The sequence below is a fragment of the Thermoascus crustaceus genome, assembly GCF_041956765.1.
Source record: "Thermoascus crustaceus strain CBS 181.67 unplaced genomic scaffold VTN00scaffold_4, whole genome shotgun sequence".
In the NCBI taxonomy this organism is placed as follows: domain Eukaryota; kingdom Fungi; phylum Ascomycota; class Eurotiomycetes; order Eurotiales; family Thermoascaceae; genus Thermoascus; species Thermoascus crustaceus.
Genome location: NW_027192530.1, coordinates 2,645,705 through 2,665,767, shown reverse-complemented (window position 1 = coordinate 2,665,767; position 20,063 = coordinate 2,645,705). Strand labels below are relative to the sequence as shown.

At 49.8% G+C, this 20,063-nt stretch overlaps 5 protein-coding genes across 5 annotated transcripts; 2 read left to right on the top strand and 3 right to left on the bottom strand.

Annotated features, from left to right (window-relative positions):
* Positions 1-1,099: 1,099 nt before the first annotated feature.
* VTN00DRAFT_7491 (uncharacterized protein) lies at positions 1,100-1,459 on the top strand (the record flags this gene model as incomplete). Its single annotated transcript, XM_069434240.1, has 1 exon — positions 1,100-1,459. The coding sequence occupies one exon, from the start codon at positions 1,100-1,102 to the stop codon at positions 1,457-1,459; it is 360 nt and encodes a 119-aa protein (XP_069287541.1).
* Positions 1,460-2,347: 888 nt separating this feature from the next.
* On the bottom strand, positions 2,348-4,060 carry VTN00DRAFT_7490 (uncharacterized protein; the record flags this gene model as incomplete). The annotated part of the gene is made up of 3 exons (XM_069434239.1): positions 2,348-2,375; positions 2,456-3,113; positions 3,184-4,060. 3 exons carry the CDS (start codon positions 4,058-4,060, stop codon positions 2,348-2,350), a joined length of 1,563 nt encoding a protein of 520 aa, XP_069287540.1.
* Positions 4,061-4,451: 391 nt separating this feature from the next.
* On the bottom strand, positions 4,452-8,450 carry VTN00DRAFT_7489 (uncharacterized protein; the record flags this gene model as incomplete). Its single annotated transcript, XM_069434237.1, has 4 exons — positions 4,452-5,222; positions 5,281-5,634; positions 5,696-7,119; positions 7,184-8,450. 4 exons carry the CDS (start codon positions 8,448-8,450, stop codon positions 4,452-4,454), a joined length of 3,816 nt encoding a protein of 1,271 aa, XP_069287539.1.
* Positions 8,451-9,382: 932 nt separating this feature from the next.
* Positions 9,383-10,471, bottom strand: VTN00DRAFT_7488 (uncharacterized protein; the record flags this gene model as incomplete). Its single annotated transcript, XM_069434236.1, has 2 exons — positions 9,383-10,167; positions 10,234-10,471. 2 exons carry the CDS (start codon positions 10,469-10,471, stop codon positions 9,383-9,385), a joined length of 1,023 nt encoding a protein of 340 aa, XP_069287538.1.
* A 7,473-nt stretch (positions 10,472-17,944) lies between these two features.
* Positions 17,945-18,268, top strand: VTN00DRAFT_7487 (uncharacterized protein; the record flags this gene model as incomplete). Its single annotated transcript, XM_069434235.1, has 1 exon — positions 17,945-18,268. One exon carries the CDS (start codon positions 17,945-17,947, stop codon positions 18,266-18,268), a length of 324 nt encoding a protein of 107 aa, XP_069287537.1.
* Positions 18,269-20,063: the final 1,795 nt, after the last annotated feature.

The following is a 20,063-nucleotide window of genomic DNA, read 5'->3' as shown; positions in this document are numbered from 1 at the left end:
CTGGGGCCTTCGCTTACAGTCGTGCGCATCGCTCTTTGCTTTGCTTTCTACGGGAATTACCTTTTCGTACCTGCGCCCTAGGTGGCCCTACCCGAGGCTTTTTTCTATACGAAATACGAAGTGTACTTGAGGTCCTCCTTTCTTCCTTCTGAGACCTGCACATGCATGACTACGTTGTCTGCTGCGATTGGGGACACAGGCTGCACGGTGCCTGACCTGACCGCCCTGACATTGTCGATTTATTAACGTGTCCCGTGCCCATATCCCAGTGCTATTATTGACTTCTGGAGACCAGACTATGTGCAGCTTGTTTGATAGTCTATGTCAATGACCCGATACAGACTTGGACCAACTGGCCCGTGACACGGAGACACGAGGATGGGGTAAAAAAGGGACGCTCTGGCGCTAGAGCTTAGCCAGGGACAAGCCCTGACAGGCACGGGCATCTCCGCCGTTTTTCTCCCCCCTTCTGGAGTCCTGGTATCTTTGATGCTAAACCCCCCTGTGGTGGTCGTCGGGCTCGACCTGATCGTCGCGGTTGAGTTTAACATTAGCAGGCACAAGGTTGCTCGGCGCCCGCAACGCCGCGCACTGATTCGCCCGTCGCCCTGTTGCACAGTTTGCTTGCATCCCGGACTATGGCTCAGAGAAGACATGGCGTCTCTCCCCTCGCGCCGTTTCCCCCCTTTCCACGCGCTCCCTTTCTCTTTTCTGGTCTTCATATCTTTTCCTTCTCTTGCAATCACCCGTTCCTTACTCCTTGAGAGTTGTCGTTCGTTTTGGACTCCTCCCTAATTCGTTCCCTGTCCACTCGTTTTCATAGTCATTCGTTGTGTGTGCGCCGAGTTCAATAATCACTCATTATTGTTGACTCGTTTCCATTCATTCCATTGAGATTGATCGAATTCCTTTCGCTCTCTCTCTGGATCTTCAAACAAACAAACAAAACCCCCTCAATCTCCAGATCAGATAAGATCTACTCCGTTCGGATTCCCTTGCGTCCGGAACGAAGGCCACAAAGAAAACAAACAAAACAATCGTCGCATAGAAGCGAACGAGACCACCACCACCAGTTAACTCTCATCAAAACAACGCCAAAATGCTTTTCAGCAAGGCCATCCTGCTGCTCTCCGCAGCCGTCGCACCCTTCGCGCTCGCTGCTGGCGAGCAACCCGCCCCGCACACCGTCACCATCAAGGTGATCAACGCCACGCCTACGCCTTCGTCGACCCCCGTGTACACCCCCAGCCCCACCAGCAGCAAGGTCATCCTGTCCACCGGCACCGGCGCCATCGTCACCCCGACGGGCGGCCGCTGGAACTCCACGACCTCCAGCACCGCGGGCGTTAAGGGCCCTAGCTCTGCTATCCCAGCTACCGGCGGTGCTGCTGCGGGCGCGGAGATGGCGAGCGCTGTGGTGGCGGGTGTGGTGGCTGTTGCTGGTCTTGTTGTCCTGTAAATGTGATGTGAATCTGGTCTGTCTGAATGGGGTATGTCTGTTGGAGTGCTTGATATTGATTTGAGTTGGGAGAGAGAGAGAGAGGAGAAAAGGGCAAATTAGGGAGAAAGTGGAGGAGCAGATGTGGGAAGTGGAGGAGCAGATGTGGGAAGTGAGAAGAGAAGATATGTCAGTGTGGGAGGCTTACTGTTTTTATACTCTCGAGGACTCGAGGTGGACTGGATTGGACTGGACCGGACATGACAATATGTCACGCTCTGCTGCATACCTTTTTCTTTACTTGCCTTTTTGTCTTTTATTTCTTCTTCGGTTACATTATACCCTTTTCTTCTTGGAATTCGAACAGGAAACCACCTAGGGTCCGCCTGGGTTGGGTTGGTTCGGTTCTTGTTTAAATTTACGTTGTACATAACCAGCAGAAGTACCTACCTACCTACCTAGGTATCTACCTAGCCTACCTAACAATCCCACTTACGAGTCCTACGTCAAAAAAGAAAACGTATCATATCAAAGAACGACGAGGCTATCTAGCTAGCATGCCCTGTTAAACAGCCTTAAAGATCGTTTGATTTTACTTTTATCACTTTCTTTTTCTTTTCCCTTTTCTTTCTACCTCCATTCGTAATAAAATAAAAAAGAAGACGAGGTTGATTGGTTCTCAGGAGAAGGCATGTACATAGGTACATAGGGTACAAATACATCACATCAGCGGTATACAATACAGGCAGGTATTCAATTCAGTATTGATTGATTGATTGAGAGCGACATAGATAGAGGGGAGGAAAATCCCAACGAGATGAGACCCAATTGCACAAGGGACAAAACAAGAGCAAGGACGACATAGCCAGTTTGATAAGATGAAATGAGACGAGATCGAGCAGAACTGGTCTACGAGTCCTTGTATGTAGCTTCGTACCTGTTTTATTTATTTGGTTAGTTTGTTGAATAAAGACCCGTGTGTATTTCTACAGTATGTAGTGTAGAGTAGGAACATACCTCTTCCCTCTAAAGGCCCACAGGCCCCAGTTTCCGCAGGAGATATCGTGCGGGTCCAGATCGTTCAGATCCCACCGCAGACTGCGGAATCGGTTCTCGCCGGGTTCCAGCAGCATGTCGAATTCGCCGGCGCACTTCTCCTTCACCCACTTGATGTCCCGCTCCATGTCCCACTCCGTGTACCCCGTGCACAGGATGGGCACCTTCGTCTCCAGGAGTTGCGGGAGGGTCTCCTCCCACTCGTGCGAGCTGGCCGGGTGGCCCAGGCCGGGGTGAAAGAGCATGAAGCAGTCGAAGTACGGGTCGTAAGGCTGGAAGTACTGCGCCTTGTGCATCGTGTGGAAGTACTCGACGTAGGTGGTAATCTTGAGTTGGGGACCGAGACGGTCCTCAACGATCCCGCCGAATGGATTAGCAGGCGTACGCTCGGGGAGGGGGAATTCGTCGTCGCGGTTGGCCATGCTCTCCGGTCCAATGAAGATGAGGTGGATGATCGCCCGCGGGAACATGTAGGAGAGCTGCAGCCAGACCTCGCGGGGCAGAGACGATTCAGCTCGAGCTCCCAGGACGAAAATCCGAACAGGAGGGGCCTTGAGGCGGAGGCCGTGGATGTCGGTTCCTTCGCCCATCTTGGGAGGGTGCAGGGTGTATCGAAGGGCTAGAACGTCTCTATCAGTTTTCTGCAGCTGTGTGTGAAACAGAGGAAATATGTGTATGGCAGAACTAACCGCTAATGCTCTTGAGGCCCTCGACGGTGAGCCGTCCACCTTTACGGATATTATAGGGGCTCAGTTCATGCAGCACGCTTCCGATGGTGACCGGGTACGTGAGCATTCTCGTCACCTGCCGCATGCTCCTGTCATGGTTGATCGCTTCGAACTCTCGGGTGTAAAGGAAAGTATCCCAATTGGTCATGTTGATAACGAAATTATCATCCTGCGGTCCTGGATACGTGAATTCAGGGAAGAATCGCCCAGAATGCAGGTCATGATCGTCCTCGTTGATCTGTCTGATGGTCTCGCAGATCTCCAGGTGTGCCTCGAAATCATCCATCCAGTGCTCCTCCGAGCAGTATATAGGTACTCCGCAGTCGGGACATTCAAAGTGCGAATGGGCTGGCGGTAGGCTGGCAGTACTCGGGTCCTTTCTCGCTTCCGGATCGTGCGGAGAGGTCGGCAGTCGAGTCTGCTGGTGGCTCGGATGAGGGCAGAAGGCGTTTTGCTTTATGAAAGCAGCACGCTGTCGGATCGCCGGCGCGGGCGATTTGGTGAAGGGATGGAATAGATTGTTCGGTTTCAACAGAGCCCGAGTCCCTTGCGAATGATCAGCCGTTGAGGCAGAGGTGCCCCGAACCTTCGGACGCGGATTGTTCCATGATGTCTGCGCAGCAGATGAGGATGCTGCTCGAATGCTCTGCACCTGCGAATCTTTTGATTGCGGTCGACCGCGGTGATTCCAGGCTGGGTCCCGAGCAACGGGGGAAATGGCAGATTTATATCCTCGCCTGGAGGCGGGGAAGCATCTTGGGCGGATTGGAGAGGCCTGAGCTCGAATCCCGCGCCCTAATACCTGCAAGCAGCGATTGCAGGTATACTCGCTCGCCATCGCGAAAAAAAACCCGGTGAGAAGCGAAGGTCTGCTCGGGTGAAGCTCGATTGAAACCTTTGCTTGCCCGACGCGAGATTTGGAGATTCCCGCATGGCCGGCTGTCGTCACGTGAAAGAGGATCCTCCGCCAAAACGCCGTGGATTACGAGATGAAACTATATCTTGGGAGAAATCATATACAATATACATTGATACAGGATCGTGAGGATGCAGACACTAAAAATACATGTCCAAGGGTTTGTATTTCAAAAATACAGCCACCGCCTGTCTAACCACCCGGCCAAACACGCCATTATTATTATTACTGCTATGCCATCATTAAGAATCCCTTCAAGAACTGGTCATTGGACGGCGAGCAGAACATGGTGAATCCAACAGAGGTGTTCAGGTCAGAAAATGTCTTCGCAGACACTCCAATCGTGCTCTTCCCTGCACTTCCAGTATTTGCCGTTGTATACCCAGTAGTCCTCACCAGTGATTGGGCACTTGCCCTTGGAAAACCATTTGGGAACGAATTCCTCACCCTTCATCTCCCTCTCTCTCCTCTTTGCTCGCTGCTTCTCTTCAACGCGGTGCTTCTCGGTGGCAGCGAAATCGTATTCACCGTCCTCCATCGCGCGCTGGTCAGGGCGAAGTCGGGTATCTGTGGGAGGTAGATGCTCTCTCAGACTATCAGGGATAGCATTCAGCGTGACCACAAACGGTGTCAGGTTAAACGGAATCCCATTTGGCCGAGGATTACTCTGCCACACGAGAAATGTCTTCGCAGACTCTGGGTCCTTGTCGGTTACTTCGGCCTCAAACCCAGGGGTATGACGAGCGTAGATCTTGTCGTTCCATCGACCGCCGATGCTCCATTTCGTAGAACCATTGCGATCCATAACCTTTCCGGTTACTTGGTATGCGGACGAGGCTTTCCAGCCTCTAGGTTTGAAATCCAAACAGCAGACATCACCAGTGGTCCAGTTCTTGATCTCCATTGGGCCATAATTATCGACAGTTGGGTTTCCGGTAATAATCCCGACAACAGAGGACGTGACCTTTTTCCAGGTGTACAGTTCCTCGCCTCCTGTTATAGGACGCAATTTCAGGAACCACGTGCCCAAGGGATTGATATCAAAGGATTTCCCGTAGAACTTGGACTTGACAGCCGATTCCCCCTGCGAAAATGTTGGTTAGCATCGAAAAAGAACAAACCTGAGGGGAGCCTGTCCTTACATAGTAATCCCACTTCGCCGATTCAGCGTACGCAGCACCAATTGGCGGATGGTGGCTAACCTGCTCTACGAAGAATCGGTACCCCTTGTCCGGCCTGACGTACTCGAAGGTCTCGCCTAGAAGAGGGTTGAAAGGTTTTGCCACCCGTCCAATTGTCGAGGCGTATTCACTTGCCGCAAAGGCAGCAATATACACCATGCGCTCCATAGAATCGGTTCTGTCGGCGGCAATATCCAGAAGATCTGCATATTCCATATCTTCAGCCACTCGTTGAAGTAGTGAAGTTGGCTCGTTGAAGGAGACCGGTAGCGTCATTTTCGTCATATCTTTGCCGATCATAGACTTGAGAATACCCTGTCGGCTTTGTTAGAATACAAGGCTAATTTAGCTGTGTAGGGTTGGCCTAGGCACTTACCCAAAGTGAAATTTTCGGTCTATTGTCCACGTCCAGCTTCAGCTTCAGCCTCAAAGGATCTTCATAACCTCTGAAAGAAGGAGCTATTTCGCAGTGCTTCGCAGCCCGAAGGTCAGCATTCGCATCTTTCGACAATGTCTTCTCAACATGGGCTTCAGAGGCTGTCAGATCCTGCACTTCAATCTCGCCAGCATCAATGGCATCGAAGAATTCCTCTTCATCCGATTCAGAATCGGAAAGATTGGTGAACTGAGAAATAGCCGACTTTTTCAACGACAACTCACGGGCGCTGGCCTGCTCATGAAGCTGCGGTGCTTCCTCCGACTTTTCATCGACGACAATCTGAGGCTTTTCATCATTGTCGTCTTTGGTATAGGTCGAAACCGTCTCCTGCATGGTTTCCACGACATCGGCAAGGTGCATCTGGGAAGGTCCCCGACTGATCGGACGACTGGTGGCTGCAGAAGCATTCTCCAACGCTTCTTTGAGTGCCTTCTTGGTACGTTTCCGTTTTTCCTCCGACTCACCTATTCTAGACTGCAGTTCTTCATGCTCCTGCGCAATTCGAGCCATACTTTCCTCCCACATCTTACGGGTATCTGCCTCTCTGTCCAATCGATATTGCCAGTAAGCGTCACGATCCCGAGATATCTTCAAAAGATCTAGCACGAGGCCGTTGAGACTGCTCACAGCAGCTTCGTAAGCGGCAAGGGCTTGGTCCACGGCTGGATCTGATATCGCCATGTTCGGATTCTTCGACTTCTCTGCCTGGAGTGATGATGAGACACTGGCGAGAAGCTCAAGCTGTAGCTTTGCGGACTGTGCGGTAATGTTGAAGGCATCCTTGTTGGCTGGCGGTACCTCACGACTGGATGCATAGTCGCCGTATTCGTCGTCTTCTCCCTCCACATCAGGTGCGGTCGTTACTTGGCTGATGACCCTATTAACCTCGTTCTGCGCGATACTAGGTTCATAAGAACCGTAGACAGAGCCTTCCTCATCGCCGGGCATGCTGTCCGCCGTCGTACGAGATGTCTGAGTGCTCAGCTTGGAAGCAGTATTACTTGGCACGCTTAGTGAGGGAGCAGCCAGTCCTTTCCCATTCGCCTTGCTGCTAGCGAGACTGGTTGATTCCGCTTGACTTTCTGAAGGCCGGCCTTCGACCTGGTCAATTTTTGCCTGACGGAGAGCCTCGGCACTTTTTGATCTTCGCCTCTCCTCCTCTTTCGCTTCGTCTTTCGCCCATTGGATAGCATTATTCAACGCCCAAAACCAGCGTTTTGCCTCGACGACATGATTAGCCTTAAGGTGATATTTCACGGATGATTTCCCCTGGATCTCAAAACGGGTCTTGTCCTGTGCGTCCATATGGAGTTTTGCGATACGCATATTTATAGCACCACGACAAGCAGAGCCGGCGTCATCTAAGCAGAGAGCAAGTTAGCCCAGAACCTCAGTTCCTTTTTATAGATCGAGTTTCAGACTAACCTTGATGCTTATAGTAGCTCAAGACACCATCCTCCAGTACAAACCACCGTAGTTTATAGCCACTCGTATAATTAGTCCATTTCTTCAGATACCCTCTCATTTCGCGAGCGTCCTTGCCTGCAAGGGTCGTCTCGCCCGGTCCGAATCGAACAGCACCTCCTTGAGCAGCACTATTTCCAAGTATTGCTCTTTCTTGAATGCCGCGTTGGGCTATGACAGCTGCCGGAGACTTCTTAACTATAGTGCGAGTCTTGTCATCCTTGGTGACATCTTGCGGGAGCTTTCCTTTCTTGTCACGGCGGAATGGATCTGCTCCATGCATCAAAAGAATCTGGATCAGTTTTGTATCCTTCTTTCGCGCGCCTTCGTGTAACAAGGTGCCTCCCGTTTGCGCCGTAGCTCTGTCTGTGACCAGGTCCAGACTATTAACATCCAAAGTCCCCTCTACGCGGGGTTCTTCCAGAACTTTTTCCAGCTTCTCATAATCCCCCTGGGCAACAAGCCCCTGTATTTCCTTCGTCTTGTTATCAATAAACAAAGACCGCGCAAGCTGGAGTTGCTGGAAGATCTCCGGAGTGCGTGCGACGTCGAGAGGAGTCTGTCCACGATAGTTGACAATCGAATCATTGATAGTGGGCCGATCCAGTAATTCCTTCACTATTGGCCCTCTACCAAGCTGGGCGGCAAGGTGAAGAGGAGTATTACCATCGCGATCGCGCGCATTGACGTCGAGGTCATCCCCAGTCGACAGAACGTATTCGACAACTTGGGACTCAGCACACTGTATCGCAAGATGTAGAATAGTGGTCCCGGGAAGTGAACCGGCTGTCCCCTGTGAATTCTTGGACTCCTTGATCGCCTTCGATATTGCAGTTGTATCTCCGCTTCGCAAGACTTCAAAGAGCCGGAACGTGCGCACCGATTGAGCGATTGAGGCATTTCCGCCTTCCGGAGCTCCGGACGGCACCGACTGGGCAGTGCCATCCATGCTTTGGTTGGAGATAGCAGGCTCGAGGGTAGTGTCCTTGGAAAACTCGGAGAAGGTTGTATCTGGCAGGGTCCTGCGGCCACTGTTATGGCGGCTGAGACTTGTCATGGAGAGCGACTGGTGATAGGAGTGGCCGTTCGCCGGAGATGGTGAGGGTGGAGAGCCGTTTTCGCCGCCGGGGCGTCCATCCTCTTTGTCCTCCGTCTTCGACTTATCGCGGTGGAGGATCGAGAGCGCCAATGCACTCCGGGACCTTTTGTGACTAAGTTGCAAAGGCATGTCAGCATAGGAGCCTAGATAAAAATGTTCGGAAGCTCGATGGCGAGCAGCTCTTCAAAGCGCACAAAGACAGGAGGGTAGGATCATCCAGACGAGCCTGCTAACCTGGATAGCAGGACTCGCTCAGAGTGACAGTCCATAGAGAGTGATGATAAGTAACGAGCTCATCACATAGCTTGCGCGGCAGCAGGCCGCAGACGCCGTCCCTCGAGCTCATCCACGGTACGCGGCTGCCGCAGTCCAAGGGTATCGAGAGAACTCACCCTTCACCCTTTTCTGCCATTTCCAGCTCAACGCGGGCACATGAGCCCCGGTGCGTGATCAGATCAATCCGTCAAGTTGTTGTTGGAAGAAGAGCCAAGGAGAAGGAGTGAAATCCGAGGCCAAGGAGGGCGAGCATGCGCTTTTGACTTGACGCAGTAGGATGCGGGCAGCGCAGATGCTCCACGGCGGGCTGGAAGCTAAAGGGGAAGCATCAACGCTTGGTGGCCCGTTCAAACGCCAATTATCATCAAGGCGGCTTTTTGGGGCGATTTAGGCCTTGGCTCCCCTGGGCCGAGCCCCTACACTGCTCTACAAAGGGTCTAAGTCTTTTGACTTGCTCCGTGGCCAACCTCTGGCGAAAATCACGGACCTGCAGCGTGAGTCTGAGCGCGATCGCCTCGTGGCGCAATCACCGAATCTCCTCCTTGTGGCAACCGTCGACTGCGCAGGCCCATGTGATTTTGATTATCTAGGTGTTCATTTTGACGATCCTCCGCCGGTATACGTCAGTCCCTTCTCCATCTACGGAGTACATGTACGGACCGATAACCCGGGGTACCCAGCCAGAGAACAGACATAGTCTATAGCATACATAATACATATATACATTCGTATGGTGTATAAACCCTCCGGGTAACCAGCCAAGCGCTGTCGAACTGGCTTACCTTTCATTTAGTCTCTCCACTAACAAGAAGCACAACACTACCAAGTTGTCTCCTCAGGTCTTCCTTGTCCACATCGTGGGTGTCCTCCACTTCTCCCCACATGTCCGTCTGCCATGTTACCTCCAGGCTGGATGCGTGGGCCGCCTCCTCGATCCCAAATCTCTTCTGCCCCGGCCGCTGCAGGTGGCGGAAATTCTCGCTCCATTCCACCAGCAGTCTCACTGCCACTAGCAAACTCTTTCCGGCAAGCACGCCTCTCTCCAAAGCGGCCAAGTCGTAAGCGTGCAAGCCCGAGACCCATCCCCGGATCACATCTTTCGTAGCCTGTGGCTGGGAGACCGGCATTATGCTATCTGAGTTTAAGACAGGCTTTATTTCAATACCAGGCCAAACCGCCGTGGTTAAAAAGCCAATAATTTCCTGAGCAACTCTCATTTGCAACTCTCGAAGCGTCTCGCGTCCTTGTCCCCCTTCCTCCGTTGGTTCCGCTTCCTTTTCCGGCACCCAGCAAAGCAGTGTATCCGTGTCCAGGTAACGCATCACGGTCCTCAGAATCTCATCTCTTGTGGTAATTTGACCTTGCGCGTCCTCTCGAACAATGTCTTCTGCGCGGGCAGTGATCGAGGTCAACGGTATCAGATGGTGTTTCAACGCTTGCTGGGCGGAGGTCAGGAGATCCCACTCCAACGCGATTGCATACGCGAGTTGAGGCTTGGTCGGAGGAATTGTCAATATTGTTTTAGCCGGAGTTCGTACTGGTCGAGTATCTAGCAAGACTTGATACCCCTCTGATATACATGCAAGTGTTAGCACCAGGATGGCAAAGTAAACTGATCAGGTAGGAAAGTGGGTACCTGGCTGCTTTCTAACGTTTACATCCTTCCAGAAGCGCTTCTTGAGCGCGGTAGCGGGTTTTGAGGGCTGTGTCTGGGCTTCTTTTCCCTTTTCTATCAATTCAGCCTGTTTCTTTCGCCGCTCCACGCGCTCTCCGAATTCCGGTGCAGGAACTGGCGCTTTAGGGGGAGGTCCATGGGCAGTGATCGGGTGGGCGATGGCAGATTTCAGCGGTGAACAATGAAACGAGCGAGACATTGATATATTTCTTCGAGCTGTGCTCGAGAGTTGTGGTGCGCGGAGTACCGCAGAAGCTCGAGACAGGTTCTTCATGATGTTTTCACGATGGCGACATAAACGTACTGCACAGTTACCGGAGTAAGCGGCGGTACTGGTACAGAAAAGAACAAAGGACCTCGACGTTTTGGGAAAACAGTCAAATGTGGCTGTAGAACGCCGTTGTTTAAGTCCAGCTTCTCCGACCGATGTCAAAGCGCGCTCATAGCTAGCTCGCTCAGGACCTAAAGGGTCCCCCCATCGCCACCGGTCCACCTTCTGTCCCCGCAGCTTCTCAGAGACGATCTCACCCGCACTCGTCATGGTCGCACGATCTATGATTAGTGATTACTGACCTAGGTATCCTGTCATGTATACTCCAGTTTAAATCCTATCATGCGCTACTTACTTCAATACGTCATGAAGGTATATATATTTTTGCTTTACGTGACCCACCCAATCATTGAGCGATCTAATTACTTTTTTTTCTTTCAACGGTAGTATGTACTATCTTCGTTAGCTAAAAAGCAGACAAGAGCACTGTCTTTTAGATGTACATCTCCAGCTTACAGTATTCCGATTGGGAGGCTTGCGCTTCGAAACCTGCTATAGAAAATCGATGACTAAACAACTGTCAAACGAATACGCAATAATCGTCGGTCATGTATATTCAATCCTAAATGCAACATGCGCACACGTAGACAAGCTACTGAATGTATGGGTATTCTAGAAGTTAGTAGGTACCCACTTCCTTTCCAATTCAGCGGAATGTAATGAGTCCGTTCCTATAATTTCAGGAATCAGCCCTCGTAGGCTGTCGATATATTCTCGTTCTGTGTCTGTATGGTGCGAAAATTACACTTGACACTTTCAAGCCCAGTCATTGATTCTGGAATTGTATCTTGATCTTGTTAACAATGATTTCATGCTACTTTGAACCAGTTAATTGGTTTTGACTATAAACTTTGTTCAACACTCTTTCATTCAAGATCTATCAACATCACAGAGATCCACATTAAACTGCCTCATTCAAGGAACTTGAGCTCCTGTCCATGATGGTCAAGTCTCAGAAGATTTCTACGTTGATCGATTATCTCATTTTCTTCCTTTCTAACCTTTCTTCAACTCATAGGAACGAAAATCTCAGTCGTTCGCCTATAACGAATCAGTACTATTTCGGGAGGCAGTACTTCATGACTTCATTTGATAATTCCGTTATGGATTTCGTATCTCTTAACTCCTTTGAAGTCACTCCTGTAGGCGTTGAGATACCTTTCATAATATATACAAGCCTCAGTGATGGAATACATTTTTTTTCTATTACGCCGGCTACGGAACACTTGTTCTGCAACACCTTCATCATAGAGTAAATTTTGGTTTTCATGCTTCTGCCGGTATCTTTACACTAGCTCCTATCAAGAGAAGAATGTGATCGAGATACAGAAACCTGCTCTAGGATTGCTGTGAGTTCCTACCTGATAATTTAAAGCTTTCCTATGTTGAGTGCAGAATAGCCGTCGCAACATATGTAGCCGGAACATATAAGTAGCTGCTTTCACTGTATATATATTAATAACGAGGAGATGTTCGCAAAATCTCTGAATGGCTACTGAGTCCGAGAAACCCACCAGTCACCTACACAAAGTGAGCATTGAGGGCAAAGCTCAAAATAGGAATATTCAGCCACTCATCACTGTAGTGTTTGCGTTAATGTCAATTACCAATCCTTACTGGTATGCAGCATATCTTTCTACTTGTGACAGATCCCGGACAAACTGCCAACACCGGAACTTTGAAGCCAAACAGGAAGAATAAATATATGATTTTGAGTATAATTGGTCGATCCACCTAATCCACTAATAGGCATCACAGAATCTTTTTAACATTCCGTCCACTCTCAAGTATGCATGGAAAACGCACTTGGGCTGGAAGCAACAGAAGACAGGGCTAGTGATATGAGCAACACATAGAAGGAGCTTATCATATTGGGCCTGAAAGAATTTCATTCTCAATTTCCTTCTAGTCTTAGTTAATAGAGATTACACCTATTGAGTGCAATTTTGAGATATGCTGGACAACTTATAATCACAGAGAGGCTTTAACATCATGGGAGGGTTAATGCATTCTTTTAATTCACTGACCTTTTCAATCTGATTGATGATACAGTTATATGAACATCAGTCCTGAAGGCAGTGCCAAGAAGAGACTATTACTCCAAACCTCATACAATAGCAGATGTAGCTATCTACATAATATTTCTAGTTACTTGCAGATTCGGTAACTGCTTATTATACAGATTGTTACCTGCTTTAGGCTGACAAAATCAGCAAAGGGGGTTTATGAGTACATGAACCTCGACCGTCAATTTATAGCAAACAATGACTTCGGTGATGTTGGATAAAGTGACCGTCAGTAGCTACCCATGTTGGGTCATTTGTATTCGATGTATGACGAACAGGAGACCCTGCTCTTTCATCAGGCTAGGCATTCAGCAATGTGACTTGGATTTTCCGGCTGAATCAAAAAATTCTAGTCCCTGAGGGATTGAATCTAGAGGTGGATGCTTATATTAGTGCAGACATTGGAGATTATTAGCAGACGTATAAAGGACAAGGGACTTTTATATAAGGAGCGAGGTAGCAAGAGACAATGTCGAGAGAACCATAAGGTTAGGAGGTAGGTATGCATCAGCAAACTAATTGCAACATTTTTAATACAGCGTCGGATTGCCAAACTTCCCATAATGTGGTCTCGGGTCCATACTTTAGGTCTCTGGGTGATGACTCGGACGAATAGAATACCGGTTAGCAGAAAATCTAGAGTTCATTTTACATGACATAGCTCCATGTGCCCACCTGTGGCATTGTTCGACATTCAAGATGCCGAATCTACTTGGATGATTCTTTTCGCATTTTGTTTCAGCAAACATGACACCTCACGATATTCTCAGCTGTCATTTCCTGTGCTGCTTATACTGTACAACCCGGGCTGGTTAATTTGTACCAGGCCCGCATTTCACGTCCGTCGCCTTCGATGTAAAACGAGAACTAACGCAGGTTTGTGCTGTCTGTTATAATCTACTTGTTGAAGTACCAGGAGAAGTGTCTGCTGGCTCCTGGAGTGTCAAATCCCAAAGCAACTGTTCCTGACCGGGTCGTACTGAGATTTTAAGCATCATGGCTTCAATACCTCGGCAAATAATCAACCTCAGCTTAATTCTGGGTTGGCTGCTGTGCTACGCAGATCCATTGAGATTCTAGCCCAGACCGATGATGGTTATGCAGTAACGACATAATAGTAGACGAAGCCGCAGGGGTCCTCCCTTATCTATCTCCGATCCCAGAAAGCGAATAGCTTGGCCCTGTTAGTAGATGAACAAAGTCATGATAACCACAACTTGAGTGTATGTCTTTGAATTGTTCCTATCTAAGCAGTGAATAGATTTAACTCCATTCGCCTGTAAAAACAATATAAAGCCAAAGCCCTAGTCCATGTTCTCTGAATACATCGCCATCACCGTCTCACTGAAAAGGCAACCGTGGCTCCTCCACCCTGTTCCCTTCAGCCCTCGCTCATACAACATACTAAAAGCGCGCAGCTCCCCTCCAGCAACAGCCGTTATTGTAAATTTTAACATTACTCAATGACTATTTCGATGTACACGAGTATGCAAGGACAATAAGTAATGAGCTTGGAGTCTCTCTCCCTCTTCCCCCCTTGCAAGGCGGATCTCGAACTCGATAACCAGGCTATTTGAAATGCATGTTTCAACATCTCTTTGATGATGGTGCTATAGAGCTTATGTTTCATTGATAAAGATTTCACGCGGACAATTTAAACATGTCAACAAGGATATTTTAACTCCAGACGATCTGGCATTAGCTACCTAGATGGATATGTGTATTCGTCTAACTCGGGGAGATCAACTGTTTTCTCGGCTGAAACCGAGCCTCATATACAATGGTCGTTTGATTGGCTGATCCTATTTGATGTATTTCAGGATCGAAAGGAGAAAGTCTCTAAGTGCCTTCCCAGGTCAGAGCCCGGTAGTAATATTGATTTGGCCATATGTAAAAAGAGAAAATGCAATTTTGCTTTATATTTCGCTTTCCTCGAGCAGGTAGTTACCTTAGTAATGTCAACGTTGCTTAGTTTGTTCGTTTGCACTCGACACTCGATCCTATGGATGCTAATGGGGAATCCATCTTTTCAAGCCGGCTGACAATTCTCCGAGAGGACTGTGCTTAACTGACAAGAGACCCATGAGTGGCCAAGGATAGAACAAGAAGCGGAGAAAAGTGAGGCTGCGTACTGTACGTTGATGGGTGCCATGCCTGCAGAGAACCCGTCACACCATGGTCGGGTTCAGAGCCGACTTGCATTATGTTTCGTAGGGTAAGTTGCATAAAAAAAATATTTTATCCACCGGTGCATTGTCAACATTAGAGACCACTTGTTAAAAATTCCTATTTCTGTCTAGACTAAAAATTTTCAACGTCTAGACTTATACCTAGTTGTGTTGGCTTCGGCGTCTCGTCTCCATGTCATGCCCCTTGGCCTGAACAAATACACTACTACAACTATGCCCGCCCGCTCAAACGTTACGGCTTATGCACATCATCGCTGGAGAAGCGGGGGGCCCCCAAAAATACGTTAATAGATGCTGACTTGTCACCTGTGCGCATTAGTCTTTCGGGGGGAAGCACGACGTGCGTTCCGGCTGCTAGCTGGTAGTCTCATCATTCTGTCGAGAGACGATCATGGAGTTAATAAATAGGGTTTCAGATCTCCAATCGTGCAAGCCGCCAGGCTGGCCGATGACCTGGCCTTTTCCTTTTTGTCTATAACTGTGGATTACAGTTTCTAGCCTCGTGCTCTTCCTCGGCACGAAAGTATATCAGAGATGGATACTTGAAGAGAAAGGTCCAGTAATACTCAGATGGCAATGTCCTTAGGACATGGCATTGCAATTCGGTTCTCTGATCGATCTGCAAATATAATCTCCTCGAACACAGCTGAGGCAGCAAGTGAGGTGCACGAGGCCGAGACATGGGATATCTATAGGTACTTCTCTTCAGGATGAGGCGGCGGACTTCGTGTTTTCCTGAACAGGGCAGTCTACAAGCAACGAAACTGCAGATTTGATCCTGCATGTCATGATCTAGACTGAAGAGATGCATATGAGCAAAGAACCCCGGTTCGTCCGGGTATGATCGCCTCGTCGAAGGCTGCGGGTACATGTTGGCGATAAAGGACAACGCAGGTTGAGTTGGTCCTGTGATTTTTCGTGAGAGATAGATCGACAATCTCTAACGAAAGCAGAACCGCGGTAAATCATGTGGTAGACGCTGGCATTCGTTGCAGACGCCTTGCTAGCGCTCATTGGTCATACCTAACGGCTGCCGCTCGTGCTTGGTTCTGCAGTCCTCGTATTGAGCCTATTATTTGAGATATCCCCTCGCAGATTAAGGACTCTCTCAGTCACGAATCGTTATCACTAATTAATAATAAACTCTTTTGCTTCCAGTTAGCAAAACCATCTGAAAGCGCGGCGTGAACATTGGACCAATGAGTGTCGGCCGTGATCGGCGCCAGCAGGTTGCACGAGCAAGCGGAAAAACATAGCGACCACACACACGATGGACCGGAGTTCGAGACAAAGAGCGGAACGGGTGTGGGGTGGAAGAACGGGAAAGCGGGAGCGGGACAGCGAAATAACAAATCGACAAAGCATGCTCCAGGAGTGCTACAGGCAGCGGCAGTGGATGCCATCCATGGTTCTCCCTATTATCCTGAGCATCTGGTTCTTCCGCGGCCAGTATTGGAGGTTCTGTATTGGCTTATTTCTTGTTTTCCTCAGATAACCCGGTCATCCTTCCCTAGCCTCGAGCTTGAAATAGACGAGGATAGAATGAATGATGGATCCCTGAAAATTCCGTTCCTGCAGAGTAATGTACGCAGTAGATATCCAGAGTCCCGGAGGATCGTTTCAAGGCTCGCCAGTAGCAGTCGATGTTGTTGACCCCCCTTGTAAAGTCAAGGTGGCCATTAGACTAGAAAGGTTTGGGAGGGTAAGGACTGGGACCTGTCTTGGACCGTTGGACGACAACGTACGGAGCCTCCGTATCGTTGTCGTCGCCGATCCAGAATTCTAGGCCGTCCGCTGCGAGTCTCGCCGAAACTGAGACTCGCGTTGTTGTGCGGTCGAAAGTTTAGACTCTGTTCAAGTTGTGCATGTAATACGTGAGCGGAACGCAGTAGTAAGCCAACCGCCCATTATTATTCAACCAGGTCCAGGAATCTACTGGGGAAACTGGGAACGGCCTCAGAAAGCGGCGCCTCTTGTGGAAACGGAGAACGGTTGATGGATCTAGCTAGCTGCATGGCCGATGCAGTAGCAATGGGCTTACGGCAGGACCGCAGTTTAGACTCTTAGCCACTTGTGCCGGAAACTGAAGACTCAAAGAGCATCAGCAAGCCACGTCGAGGCATGCATGCCGCGCAAAACACTACGCAGTACGGGGTGTTGTGTCAAGGCGACTTCATTGCCTTCCTGAGGATGAATACTCTGTACACCGTACAACCTCGCAAGCAGCAGTAGTAGTACTGTAAGTGCGCAGTTGTCCTTGCCGCGTAAGGGTGAAATGCCAAGAACTGTGAGAAGCTTTCTTAAGTCGGAGGATGCCGACATGAGGCAAGATGGAAGGTAACTGGGGCCTACTCTGGGGCCTGCTCCTATGTATGCCGCAGGATGGCTCTGCCTGGTGTACGGGCTACGGAGAATATCAGCCAAACTGCTTGCCCAGAGCGCTGCAGGTGTCAGATCAATGCAGTTGATGACCATCGAGGCCAAATGGAACGACTCCAGAACGCCTGCTTCTGTCTATACACGAAACCCATCGTCCGCCATGAAGGAAGTGTCCCCATTTGCAAGGCTGCTAGGAGAATAAGTGAACGCCACGTTCACCGGTGCTTGGGTTGTCATATTGATGGGCCGACGATCAGAATGTCATAACATTTGGCGAGTCTGGGCGGCGAGTCGAACATCAAGTTCAAGTGAGACAGGAGGACCCTCTCTACACTGGCTATTTACTGGACCACTAATGTCATTGTAATTACACCATGGAGAAGTGGCCACGTTAATAAAGTAGAACACTGAAGGCTTGCGTGGAGGGCGGGACTGCTCAAAGCCTCGAAAGCCTCGAAAGCGCCTGATCGACGGCACAAGCTCTGCATGTCATCGTGCGCTCAGTACAAGGGTCCAGTACTTTCCGTGGGCTGCGTATCATAACTTTCCGTGTTGGAACTGACAACGAGCAGCGTCGCAGCGTCCTAACTTCTAGTGGAGGCCGCCGCTGCTGTCCACAGCTGCGAAGAAATGGACGGCGCGAGTTATGGATCCTGACTCGGCAGTTCCGGCTGATGGTGGACATAGCTCAATGGCCAGCGGGAACGATGCCAAGTCTGCGCAGCGGACAGACGAGATCCGTTCCACAGGATGAATCAGACATAGAATTAGGCACGGGTATCACGATTCTGATCAGTCAATTGATCAAGCATGATAGAGAGAGCAAGGTAACCCGACGCCAGATCTCGACTCTGCAGAATGGGGGCAGTTCACAGCTCGAAGGGATGGCGGATCTATCTCGGCTGGGTTGCCGACGGGAGAAACACTACGAGGGAGCCGTGATGCAGGTTGCAGTAGGGTTCCACGCTTGTACCTCGCAGACTCTTACGATACTCTCAAGCGAGGGACGGCAGCTCAGGAGTTACAGATGAGATACCTGGCAGCTTTACGCCGTATGGGCCGTCTGGCAATCAGACGAGAAGTCATTAGTAGCAGGAAATTATTATAGATGCCCCGTCGCGCTCGGATTGCGGGCTGGACCCGCTTTCAGAGGTCGTGTGCTGCTCGCGGCAGAGTCTTGTGATCGGAATCTTCGGTCCTAGCTGGTTGCGATATTCGAGGGACCGCGTCCTATCAGTCACTCATGGATGTCTCTCATCTCGAAGTTCTTTACTCTTTCCCTGACTGGTTTGATGTACAGTAGAATCCTGATCTGGCGTCAACATGTCTTGCGAACCCGGATCAGGAAGCCAAATCTCAGCAGTGGTTCCGCGTCAGCACGAGCTCACAAGCGCCGATTCCACATTAGCGCGCCTCGTGCGGAGAAACGTTTGATAGCTTCAAAAATTCTGTATCCAGACAGGGAGCTTAGACCCGCAAGTTAGTTTTGCCGTCTCCGCTAGCACCGCTACGGACCACGGAGTTCGCTACTGCTCCCGGCCACTGCTAAGAATGGCGGCCGTATCATCTATGCGCGGCTACCATCAGCGCTGTTTTAGTCTGAGCTCGGCGAAACCTCCGCTTGCTGCTTTGACTGTAGGCTCCGCTGGGGTCCACGACCGTGGCCCGGAAACGCTCCTGGCCTTCCACGATTATAATCAGTCCACTCACCGATCTGTGCTAAGGACTGAAAGCTACCACTCAGGTAACTGGCAATTATACTACGAATAATAAGGGGTTTAAAGCGCTGCGGATATAATATAGTATAATCTACCTAGGTATCTAGATTAGTCGCTGACAGCCTTCGCTGTCATCCGCCACTAACCATATCGAGCTTCTGTCTGGAGAGCAGTGGACAATCCGGCCCGTCAACTGCCAAGATGGAGTAATCCATGGATCCCCAGTGTTTCTGTATTAAGAACAAATCCTTTGTCTCCCAGTCTCTTCATATGAATTTTATCTCCATAGCTCCTGACGTGCCTGCATCCCCAATCTCCCTATTGGTCTTTCTTCTAAGATCTAGTGATTTTAGGGCAACTGTTCTCTTCCCCCTGATCAACAATCTCAAATCTTGGGTTGTCACATCTTCTCATCACTAAGCGCTTTATTTTCTTTTCTATGTTTGTCTGTTCCCTTTGTCGGTAGTTTCTTTGGCCCCTTTGGGCAATTGTGAAAGAAAATTTGACCGTGCCGCACGAGTAAGCTACGTAAAGCCCACAAGTTGGTCTCCACTACTCAAGCTTCATGGCCCATCCCTGCTAGCTGCGGCACTCTGCATGAACATCCAACGGCTTGCACGGGATGGCGATCGCCACTAGGATCACCGTTGCTCGTGAAGCTCCCTAATACCTACTGTAAGTATGGAGTAGCTAAGTATGCTGGTGATTTTCTTTCTATTATTATTCAATTTCTAGAAGCAGATTCCAACGTCTCCTCAGGCGTTTATGCGCCCCGGTGGTAACTATGGATACTATTTTTGTTTAGGAGGAAAGCAAAGGGCAGAGTGCTGTCCTCCGACTCCGGTTTCACCCTGGTCCGCCCGATCTCGCACATCTACGGAGCACGGAGTACATGCAGGAGGAAGGAGACAACTGACAGCGCCCCTGGCAAATCCCTGACACATCGGTGTCGATCAATCCCGGCTATTTACAGAAAGTAGGGCGGACTGTTCCTTCTTCCTTCGGGAATCACATATCCTCCCCGGCTGCCGTTGCTTTGATGCCGCGTACCGCGAAGCCTTAGAACAGCTCAGAATAGCCGCGGTACGGCTGGCCCGTAGAAAGATGC